At 49.3% G+C, this 11,833-nt stretch overlaps 1 protein-coding gene across 6 annotated transcripts; it reads right to left on the bottom strand.

Moving 5' to 3' along the window:
• Positions 1-303: 303 nt before the first annotated feature.
• LOC123045909 (pentatricopeptide repeat-containing protein At4g17616) lies at positions 304-4,101 on the bottom strand. Of its 6 annotated transcripts, none has more exons than XM_044469150.1 (4): positions 3,872-4,101; positions 3,573-3,790; positions 3,306-3,484; positions 304-3,192 (listed from the first exon to the last, which is right to left on the bottom strand). In XM_044469150.1, the coding sequence occupies exons 3-4, from the start codon at positions 3,381-3,383 to the stop codon at positions 1,198-1,200; spliced, it is 2,073 nt and encodes a 690-aa protein (XP_044325085.1). In that variant the 5' UTR covers positions 3,384-3,484; positions 3,573-3,790; positions 3,872-4,101; the 3' UTR covers positions 304-1,197. The 6 variants fall into 6 exon arrangements, with proteins under 6 accessions (XP_044325085.1, XP_044325087.1, XP_044325086.1 ...); XM_044469152.1 differs by having other exon boundaries at positions 3,306-3,481; XM_044469151.1 differs by having other exon boundaries at positions 3,611-3,790.
• Positions 4,102-11,833: the final 7,732 nt, after the last annotated feature.

The following is an 11,833-nucleotide window of genomic DNA, read 5'->3' as shown; positions in this document are numbered from 1 at the left end:
ATTGGTCTACTCACACGTGAATTTTCACAAATAAATGACATCCATTGTATTCTAGGCATCCCGGGGTGAACTTTTGCAAATGAGAAAAGACATGCTAATCTACAACCTGCCAGTTCAAGCAGAGACAGCAGCAGCAGCAGCAGCAGCAACCCCTACAATGTTAGTACCATCATACGCTTCAGTGCGACACATGTTTCAGGGCTAGCAACCATACAACAAACCAACCCAGGTGCATATTCCGGTACATGTATCCATTCAGTCATTTCAACGCATGCAACCTGAAACTAAACCATGCGCCTGAAGGAGAATGAATTCCTTGCTCGCACATTCATAAATTCCACAAGGCCGCACCATGCAGCCTAAGGCAAAACTACACCTGAAACTCGTCGGTTCCAGCAACAGAATCAACAAGTAGTTAAACAGCACACCGAACTGGTATCAGTGACACATCTCTTACTAAGATCTGAACATCTGTAATCAAACACTCAACTACAGAACTAACTGTAAAAACTTCAGAGCTCTTGCCACCCTGAACATCTCCTACACTGACTGCAAAAGAGCGACTGCTCTGTTTCTCTGCTGGAAGAGCAAGTTCCTGAGAATAATCTGGTAGGGTTGGCTTGAAATGACCGAGCATGCTGTAACTAAGAGGCTGGAAATCGACCACGGCATCCTTATACTCCAAATATAACCGAGCAGTGCCAACATCATCCTACACATCAAAGGTTCAAAACTTGTTGGACCACACCACATCTACATAAATTGGAGATATCGTACAAATTCATACATGCATCATACTGCCACAGAAGCTGCTGCTGCTACCGCCAGAGTGATAAGCATGCATCAACACAATCGGTCATCGGGGACATGAATAGAACATACTGGGCACAACCCACATAGGTTGCAGCATAGTGCCACAGTTTATGAAAATATAGACTTCTCCCTCCAATGGTTTGCCCAATTCAAATGTGATCCACTCTCTAGGATTATCAGACTTTGATGATATGTTACATTGGAGAAGAATGCTGCACTGCTGGGTTATGCATGCAACAGATCCCAATTCAAATGTGATCCACTCTCTAGAATTACCAGACTTTGATGATATGTTACATTGGAAAAGAATGCTGCACTGCTGGGCTATGCAACAGAAAGTGTTTCCAAAAAGCAAGAGAATTACAGCACTGTACTCGGCTTTATCTATTTGATGCCTGCCCATGTCCTGAAAGCTCGGACATCATCAATCCTTTTGCTCTGAGCTTCTGTTTTGTCATGCAATGAATTCAAGTTCCTATACAGATTCTTGTGCAGCTTCAGAAAGACCTGCCTATATTTCCACTTGTCGCAGTAAATATTATAGGTTGACATGTAACTTATAACCTCCATCACCCTTGAAAAATAGCCACCTTTGAGGAAATCCAAAACTAAGCAGTCAAGCAAATCCCTATCCACAGATATTTCTCCGTACTCGAGTCTGCGTTTTATTTCTCCCCACAGTATGGTAATCTCCCTATACATGCTTAATGACGAATATCCACGCAGTATATGGCAAAAGGTATGCAGATTGGGTCTAATATTTTGCTCTCTCATGCGTTTATATGTGCTCAGAGCATCTTCCATCATGTTTGCCTTGCAGAAGAAAAGAATTGAATTATTGAACTCAAAGGTTAAGTGGTCTCCAGGGTTATAGTGTTCAGTTTCTTCAACCAAACTGGAAAGCAAAGATGATTTAGTTTGGGGGATCTCATCCTTGACTATTTTGGCAATGTCCTTCATGGTAAATGATGGACTAGTATGAAATTCCGCCATGGTAGATGCTATTTTCTGTATCTGTTGGAGAAGCCAATTGAATTCTTCGGGTTTATGCTCATTCTCGTATTCTCTGAGAAGAGACATGTAAGTACCAACCCCGACAGGAATCTCAGCTGATTCTAAAGCATCCAGGATATCATGAGCGGCATGCAACCATCCCATCTGAATGCATGCATTAATCACATCTGAAGCAGAAATTCCCTTTAGTTCTTCCTTATGCAATGTAATACAGAAGCTAGACAATGCACCCAGTTTCTTTGCTTTCACACAGCCTACGATAAGTTTGGCAACAGCCTTTTCACTAGGAACAAGATTTCCACTGATAGGAACAACAAGTCCAGACTGGTTTTTTGTATCTAACACAAAACCTTTGTCCAATTTTGTGGGGTCAAACATTATTCTGTATCCACTTTTTAGGTTACCAGAGCCAATTTGTATCACACCTTGTTTCTGCACATCATTGTCAGAGAAAATGCACGACTTTCGTTGCCGATGCAGATCGATTATAAGATCTGCAGCAGCATCAATGTCATTACCACTGAATTGCAAGCTCAATAAACTGTCGTAAAAATGTAGATATTGCTGAAAGAATGGGAAAGCGGAGAAAGAATTGATGCTTCCTTTCATGGTCATCAATTCATCTCGCTGCCCAACCATTTGACAGACCCGGCTAGCAACCGCCATTGTATTCACATCAGCCACAACCCCGACCAATGACATCAGCTCCATTATTTTCTGGGCTCTGATGATGCATTTGAAGTTAACACAAGACTCCAAAATCATATTGAACAAGGTGACATTGTTCTTTATTGGGTCCAATTTTTTCAGCTGTCGCCTATCTGAAATTTGATCCAAGAAATACTCGCAGGTCTCAGCCAGAACATCAGCTGCAAGATATGATCCTACTTGTGACTTCAACATGTGCAAAAACACCATGCTCAACATATCAGCATCAGGAAGCTTGCCGCTCTCCAGTATGATCCTAAGGACTGCAGAGGCAGGGACAGGTGTCTGATCTCTTGCAAGTGCCAGAGCTAGCCTCATCAGCGAGCTAGAGTTGAGAAGATTGCCATTACACTGATAAACTGACAGAACCAAGTCATACGCTCTCTGAAGCCACCTTCGACTAGATGTGTACAACAGCGACACAATCACACCATTCAATACCCTTGGCTCAGGAAGGCCGTGCAGCCTTTTATAATTGCCAAATGCTCGCAGCGCCTGGTCAACATTGCCATCCTTGAGAGCAACATCGATCGTCCTCAGTAGAGTTTCACGGGATGGCGCTTCCCATGGCAGAATCGAGCCGGCAGTTGTGCTCATGGAAAGACACTGCACAGCTAGAACGGCATGCCTCCTCCATGGCCCCCCGCCGCAATTGGCCTAGGACAAGTGCAAAAGCATTTATCTTAAATTCCAGTTGATTAAGAACAAGAGAAACTATGGAACCCAAGTACACTTGAATTGTACGTTGATCACCAAGGTAGTGCTCTTACAGTGAAGGCAGCTCCGGCAGCCCGAGAAAAAAATGGGAGCCTGCGGCAATGGCGGCAGGCCCTGAGCAAGATCCTCATTGCTTCAATCAAGCATAGACATCACGCTTGGAAGGTGAACCGGAGAGAAGGGATCATACAGAACAATCCGGGAAATATGAAGTGGTGGACTGACGCAACTACTGAAACATGGAATGGAACATTATAGAGATTTGTTAACTACAAAAACATCGAGATCGAAACTAGGAGTTACGCGCTGCGAAACCATACATCATTGGAGGCCTGAGAGGTGAGATTGAGGCATAAACCTGGCTGGCCGCATTCTCCGCCCCCCGTCGCAGCACGGCTGCGCCGCCCGCGCGCGTCTGCGCCGGGATCTCCGCCCTCCCTCGATGCGGTGACGCCGCGCAGCCGCAGCACGAGATCGCCTCCGAGCTCACCTGCTAGCTCGTGGCGTCGCCGCCGGCTCGTCGTGGGTGCCTGGCCGACTGAGATGAGATGGGATGGGAGCTGGGGGTTAGGAAACTAGATGGGCTTTATCGGGGCATGGAGGCTCAGAGAGGGCCAACCTCCCACGGGCCGCAGCCCACACCTCACTCGTCGTTCTCCTCTGCCGCGCTGATGATGGCGCTGAGGGAGAATCCCCTTCCCCCCAGCTCACCCGTTCCTCCCGCCGGCTCCTGAATCCAGCGACCGCCCAGGCCTCCGTTTGCCGGCGCTGTATAAGAAGCGTCGCGTCATCCTTCCACCTCCAGCGGACTGGCGTGGCGTTGAGTGGATTTGGAGACCGAAGAAGCGGAGATCCATCCAGGGTGATTTCATTTCATTTTGTCGGTAGTCGGTACAGCATCTCCAGCCCTTCGGCCCCCCACGGCGTCGAAAAAAAGCGGACTGGGTGCGAGCCGGCACTAGATCAGTCTCTGGGGTTCATTTTTCCTTAGCCAAGCCCCCAGGTCCCCCCCCCCCCCCACGGCGCCCCATATTCGAACTCCATCGTTCCCACTCAAAGAAACAACAAACCGGCGATCATCGCAATAGTTCGGCGATTTGGTGCCACTGTTCGGCGATCAAATAAAAAGGGCACGCAGTAGTTCGGCGTACAAAAAAGGAAGGACGCGAAAGGAGTACACCAAACGTCGAGCTCAACCTCCGGGGGCGTCGGCGTCGGCGTACGCGGGCTGGGAGGAGTCGGTGCGGCTTCCGGGCTGGTCGGCGCGGCTTCTGTGCTGCTGGGCGCGGCGGAGGTATCGTCGGTGGGGTTGGGCGTCGCGGAGGCATCGTCATCAGCCGCTGGGCTGGGCGGCGGCGGCGGCGTCGCTAGTATCTGGTTAAGAATGAGGCCGCGCTCCGCCAAGAACCACGCCTTGAGCTTCTCATCGCCGCTTTGGAGCATGTCAGCGCCGCCCATCAAGAAGGCGAGGTCATTGTTCCTCTTCTTGGCGTCTTGAGCTTTGAGTTTCGCGGCGGCGTTGGTCCGGAGCAAGTCGAGTTTGATGGCGTTGTTCGTCATCAAACCAGTCCGCCTCGCCTCAGTTTTCTCTTCTCACTGGGCGGCCCTGGTCTTGGCGTCGGCGAGGCAGTGTTCGATGGACTCTTGCACGCGCGCGGCAGCCGACTCGGCGTATTTCGCCTTCTTGGCACCTTTGTTGCCGTCCGGGCGCCCGTCGACCGCGCCCGCGGTCGGCGCGTCCGGCTTGTACGTCTCTTTGGCTTTGGCGAGGGTGCGTCGGACGGCCGCCCATTTCTCGCACTTGTCGACCCGCTTGAAGACATGGAGGTACTTGAACTCTGCGTCGTTGTTGTCATCACGGAACATGGCGAACATGCATAGCAACTGCGTCGAAGGAAAGAACATCAGCCGGCGTGCGCGGCGCGCACACGGCACGCACGCGGCGAAAGAGCGCGCGCACGGAGAAAGGCAACAGTAAGGACGGCGTGCGATACCTGATCCTCGACGCTGGTGCCGCTCTCCGGGCGAGCCGCGACCTCCTCGACGATCCCATGTCATTTGTTGCACGCTGTTTGGATGAGCCCCCAATGATTCGCCATCGCCTTCGACCCACGCTTCATGTGCACGCTTTTGAAGTAGGGGTCGACGAGCTTCCGCTCGTCGAACTCGGCCTTGATGCGGTCCCAATACGTCTCGATGCTCTGGTTCGTGCCGGTGACCGGGTCGAGGCAGACGACCTTCCACGCTTCGACGAGGCACTCCTCTTCCTTGGACGCCCACTTGATGCGTGGCTCACCGAGCTTGGCCGCCTTCTTCTTCTTCTTCTTCTTGCCTTTCCTCATTAGCGCCGGTTCCTCCTCCTCTTCTTCCTCCTCCTTTGGCTCTTCCTCGCCGTAGTCGAGCTCGTCGTCCATGTCGCCGAGGTCAATCGAGCCGTCCTGGGTAGTGAACCCGGGGGAAGCGGCGGCGGCAGCCGAGCCGGCTGCGATGATGTCCTTCATGTCGGCCTCCTTCGCGTCGGCGTCGCCGAGATGCGACGAGGATGAGGCTTGCGAGTAGAGGCCACGGCGAAGAGGTGGCGTCGGTGAGGCTGCGTAGTCCGGCGGCAAGTACGTGTACGGCGGGTACTGCACGCCGGCGAACACGGGCGAGGGCGTGCGCTGGACAGGGCGCCCATGGGAAAGGTGATGTTGGGGTTGAAGCCACCATGGGCGTCCCCATCAGCATAGCCCGGCGATGGCGTGCTCCATGGGTGCGGCGATGACGAGAACCCTACCGGTGAGCCGACGCTTTGCTGGCTCCAGGCCGTGTATGGGTGCCCACCGGGTGGATTCATCATCGCCGCGCGCGCTGCCTCAGCTTGTTCGGTCGCATGCTCCGCCGCCGCCGCAGCCGCAGCGTGCGCCGCTTTTTCCCTGGCCTTCTTGGCCCTGTTGCGCCTATCGGCGGTGACGGCCTCTCGGCGCTCCACATCCTCCTTCCACTCAGCGTTGCTCATGCCGGGGGGCTTGGACAGCGGCGCCCTCGGCTTCCTTTGCTTCGGCTGGGCGGCGGCGGCTGTGGGATCCGTCGCGGCGCGTGGCGTCACGTACTTTTTTAGCGGCATGGCAGGCGGAAGGGTAGGGAGGAGGTGGGGGTTTAGCGGGAGGAATGGAAAAGAGAGGGGAGCCTAGGGGGGAAAAGCGGGAGAAAACGGCGGGAAAAGGGCTTCCAGTCGCCGATAGATTGGCCCCACGCCGCTTTTCGCTTGCGTCGGCGCGCCCAGGCGACACCTGACCGCTTGGGCTCGGGTCGGGATCGCCGGCTCTGGATTTCGCCCAAACTGGCGCTAAACGAGATCCTAGGGGCGCGACTGGGCCGATTTTCGGCGACCGGCTCTAAAAATTCGCCTGGGAGGGGCTGTTGGGGGCGCGGCTGGAGATGCTCTTATATCTTGGATTGTTGTAAAACGAAAAGAATTGTATATGGGCGGCTGGCCGCCCTGGGATCGCTAACCAGCGCCCACCAAAAAAGGAAACCACCTGGTCCTCCCAAAGCAAAAAAGGAAACCCACCCACCCGCCCGCGCGAAAACCGCCTCAGACCCGACCCGCGCGCACGAAAACCACCGGGACCCGCCGCACGAAACAGGTAAGCTCGAGAAAACAACCCCGCGAGGACAGCTGGCCGCAAGATCACGTGCACCTGCCTCTGAACCCCACCCTCCTCACCAAACCGCGCAAGACCAACAGCCCCCAGGCCATCTTCTTCTTCCCCACGAAAGAAGGATCTACCCAGGGAGCAAAATCCTCCTTCATCGCCAGGAGAGAAGAACCAACATGGCGGCTCCCAGGGGCAAGTAAGAGAAGAGAAGAGAAGAGGGCTTAGAAATTAGAAAAGAAGACCAAGAGAAAAGCAGATCAAAGGGGGAGGGCGAAAAAAGAACCTACGTGGAGATCCACAGGTGAGAAGACTTGCCCATCTTCTTCCTGATTCTCTCTTATCTACTTGCCCTTGTAATGATTTCCTTGCATGCGTCTTTTACTCGTGTATTGCTCGTGTATTTGATTGTCAATAATCAAATGAAATCTTGCATGATGTGTTTGCAGAAAAACTATGCACCCAGTAGTTTCCTTTTCGTGCAACTAAGTCAAATGAAGTAGCCAACTGAAGGAGTACTGTGTGCCAACTCACTAGAATTTGGCAGCTCTAACGCTATGTTGTGCAACTAACCCAGTTGGCATCCAACTATAAGCACAAACTGTGCAACTGAAAAAATTGTGCAAATATAGGTCTTAGGAAAGAACTGTGCAACCAGTAGGTTACTTTCCTGCAACTAAGCCAAATGAAGTAGGCAACTGAAGGGGTGTTGTGTGCCAACTCAGTAGATTATGCAACTCTGAAACCTATTTTGTGCAACTAACCCAGTTGTAGCATCCAACTATACCCACAAACTGTGCAACTAGAAAAAATAAAAAAGGCACAAAGACTGTGCAACCTTGGCAGGAACTTGAAAAGATGTGGAAGCTGGAACAACCAATATACAATGACGAGCATTATACGATATGTTCTGATAAGAAATAGTCTGCAAATATAGGTCTTAAGAAATAGCTTTCACACGCTGCCATCACAAATCTAAAAAACACACCCATCAAACCGTTATTCTAGATGTGCATATCTAACTAAAATAGCTAGACAAGTATAGTTCAAATCTGAATCTGCTTCAATCTTTGAAGTTGTTGTAGCAGACCTTGCTTGATATGTTCACTTGCATTGATCTGCAGTAAATCATGCCCTCCCTTTCATGTTAGACCTGCACATTGTAGATAGAAAAATGGTTAATAAAAATGTAGCTACTATCTGAAACATGTTCTTATATAGTCCAACTACTATGATGCTTGTTCCAACTTTGATACTACTTGTGTGCAACTGGTATGCTACATTTTTATCCGGTTTGTATCATTAGAAAATGTCAAAAAAATATGTTTGTCTGACTGGAAATGCTCACAATTGGACCAATTGGTATGAAAAATTTGTGCAATTTCTATGACACTTTTGTGCAAATATTGTGTTGCCTTTGTGCAACTACTATCAAAAAGTTGTATCTGAAGAAAAACTTACTAACTTCTTTTACTAAACCACTTGCATTAATCTGCAGAAAATCATGCCCTCCCTTTCTTCTTAGAACTGCACATTGTAGATACGAAAAAACAAAAAAAGGATGGTCAATAAAAATGTAACTACTGCCTGAATATTCTTATATTGTCCAACTAGATTGATGCTTGTTCCGACTTTTGAAGTACTTGTGTGCAACTGGTATGTTACATTTTTATCCAGCTTGTATCATAAAAAATCGTCAAAAATTGTGTTTGTGTGACTGGAAATGCTCACAATTTGTGCCAACTGATATGAAAAAATTGTGCAATTCTATGACACTTTTGTGCAAAATGTTGTGCTGCCTTTGTGCAACTACTATTTAAAAAGTTATATCTGTAGAAAAAAAGCTATGTAAAAACTGACTACTTGCAGTTTTCGAAACAATGAAAATGATTGTAACAGTGTTAAATTCATGCCTTCAAAATTGCTAACAACTATGCCCCAATACAGCTTGTTAATGACTTTTTTGTTGAAACAAAATGCAGGTTGAAGCAGCTTTCAAGGATGACAGACCTCAATGTGTTGCCTCCCGATCTAAATGAGTTGCCAAATGATGATGTCGAGTTTGTACATTCAGGGGTTTTCACACAGCCTCATCAAGATCATGGCTTGATGAATGATGTTGATGTCAACATGCAATCAGAAAGCCATACACTCGAGGAAACAAACACCATAGTTGCAGGACGTACTGAAACAGAACTAAGGGCAGGGGCATTTGGTGTTGATCGAAATGCTATGGATGAAGATGAGGCTAGTTCTCAGCCAATGGAGCCATTTGTTGGGATGAGATTTGACACTCTGCAGGGTGCTAAGGATCACTACTGAAAGATCGTGGATGTCGCCTAGAGGGGGGGGGGGTGAATAGGTGTTTTAAAATAATTACGGTTGAAGCTTGAACAAATGCGGAATAAACCTAGCGGTTAATTTGTCAAGCACAAAACCTAAAACAACTAGGCTCACCTACGTGCACCAACAACTTATGCTAAGCAATATAAGCAACTATGTGATAGCAAGATATATGACAAAGAACAATATGGCTATCACAAAGTAAAGTGCATAAGTAAAGGGGTCGGGTAAGAGATAACCGAGGCACGCGGAGACGACGATGTATCCCGAAGTTCACACCCTTGCGGATGCTAATCTCCGTTTGGAGCAGTGTGGAGGCACAATGCTCCCCAAGAAGCCACTAGGGCCACCGTAATCTCCTCACGCCCTCGCACAATGCAAGATGCCGTGAATCCACTAAGGGACCCTTGAGGGCGGTCACCGAACCCGTACAAATGGCAACCCTTGGGGGCGGTCACCGAACCCGTACACTTTGGCAACCCTTGGGGGCGGTCACCGGAACCCGTCAAATTGCTCGGGGCGATCTCCACAACCTAATTGGAGACCCCGACGCTTGTCCGGAGCTTTACACCATAATGATTGAGCTCCGAACACCACCAACCGTCTAGGCGCCCAAGCACCCAAGAGGAACAAGCTCAAGGGTACCAAGCACCCAAGAGAAATAAGCTTCTCAACTTGTAACTTCCACGTATCACCGTGGAGACCTCAAACCGATGCACCAAATGCAATGCAAGGGCACACGGAGTGCCCAAGTCCTTCTCTCTCAAATCCCACCGAAGCAACTAATGCTAGGGAGGAAAATGAGAGGAAGAACAAGAAGGAGAACACCAAGAACTCAAAGAACTAGATCCAAGGGGTTCCCCTCACATAGAGGAGAAAGTGATTGGTGGAAACGTGGATCTAGATGTCCTCTCTCTTTTCCCTCAAAAACTAGCAAGAATCCATGGAGGGATTGAGAGATAGCAAGCTCGGAGAAGGTCAACAATGGGGGAAGAACACGAGCTCCAAGGTTAAGGTTCATTGGGGAAGAAGACCCCTTTATATAGTGGGGGAACCAATCCAACTGTTACCCCACTAAACAGCCACGCACAGAGCGGTACTACCGCTTGGGCAGGGCGGTACTACCGCTGAGGGCGGAGCTACCGCTCTCACCCAGCGGTACTGCCGCGCTGACGAGGAGGTCAGGACCCTGGCCCCAGAGCGGTACTACCGTGGGAGTAGGTGCGGTATTACCGCTTGGAGTGGTACTACCGCCACTACTACCGCACTTAGTACCGTAAAACCCGACACGAAAAACAACGGTCTCAAATCAAGGCGGTAGTAGCCCGGAACCACTGCAGTACTATGGCCGAAGACCACAAGCGGTACTACCGCTCGGAGAGCGGTACTACCGCTTGGGGAACGGTACTACCGCTCTGGGAGCGGTACTACCGCTTGAGTGCTTCGGCGGTACTACCGTTGTGGACCATAGTACTACCGCTGGCGCCATCCTTAAGCCACTACCGCGAAAATAAAGAATACTCCAAGGAAACCAGAACTGCCATAACTTCTGCAAATGAGCTCCGAATTGAGCAAACTCAAGCTTGTTTGAAACAAGACAACGAGTAGCATCAAAAAAGCGGAGGTATGCTTAGCAAACAAAGGAGTGACACCTCCAACAGAGAAGAACTGGCATACCCTCCAACATCGAAAACATCATAGACGATGCATGTGAACTCCGTTTTCGATGAACTCGAGCTTGTCATGAAAATAACCAAAAGCTCCAAATCTCACAAGGAGAAGAACCAAACAAGAACCAATAAAGATGATGCAAGGATGCAATGGTTTGAGCTCTCTACGAACGATACGATCAAGCAACTCATCGAGAGAGCCCCTTGATAGTACGGTAAACGATCCTATAACCCGGTCTCCCACAACTACTATGAGACCGGTAAAATACAAAACCTATCAAGGGCAAACCTTTGCCTTGCACATGGTCCACTTGAGCTAGATGATGACGATCTTGACTCCCTCAAGTTGGACCACCTTTCTTGATTGCATTGGCTCGATGAAGACTAGTTGATTGCTCCCCCATACTCCACTGTGGGTGAGCCTCTCTTCCGCACATCTTCACAAGTCCATTGTCACCACAATGGACGGCAAGCTTCAAGCATTTGATCTCTTCGTGATGCTTCACTTGAACTTGCACACCACAACCTAACCCCACAAAGAACTCTCACAAAGATCATGGGTTAGTACGCAAAGCGTAACTGACAGTGCTTACCATACCATGGGGTCGCTTGATCCCTCTCGGTACATATTCTATGCTTTGTGTGTTGATTTACTATTTGAATTAGTCTTGATCAACCTTGAATCTTTCCAACTCTCTTCATTTGGATGATGTCTTGAAGGTAAACATGAATGATCACACAATCTTCTTCTTCAAGACATGCTTGCAATAAGCTCAACACTCACATGACCATTCTTTGGATAATTCCTTAATAGCACCTTGGTCAACTCATAAACTCCTTGAAACCACACATGGACTTCAAGAAAAGCCTATGGACAGATCCTTTAAATATAACTCAAGACAACCATTAGTCCATAGAGATTGTCATCAA

The sequence above is a fragment of the Triticum aestivum genome, chromosome 2B, assembly GCF_018294505.1.
Source record: "Triticum aestivum cultivar Chinese Spring chromosome 2B, IWGSC CS RefSeq v2.1, whole genome shotgun sequence".
Taxonomy (NCBI): Eukaryota; Viridiplantae; Streptophyta; class Magnoliopsida; order Poales; family Poaceae; genus Triticum; species Triticum aestivum.
This window is presented reverse-complemented; position numbering and strand designations above follow the sequence as displayed.

Coding starts and splice junctions, on each gene's coding strand:
- LOC123045909 (XM_044469150.1), bottom strand. CDS start 3,383: ATGAGGATCTTGCTCAGGGCCTGCCGCCATTGCCGCAGGCTCCCATTT. Junction 3,193..3,305: donor CTGCCGGAGCTGCCTTCACT/GTAAGAGCACTA, acceptor CACTTGTCCTAG/GCCAATTGCGGCGGGGGGCC.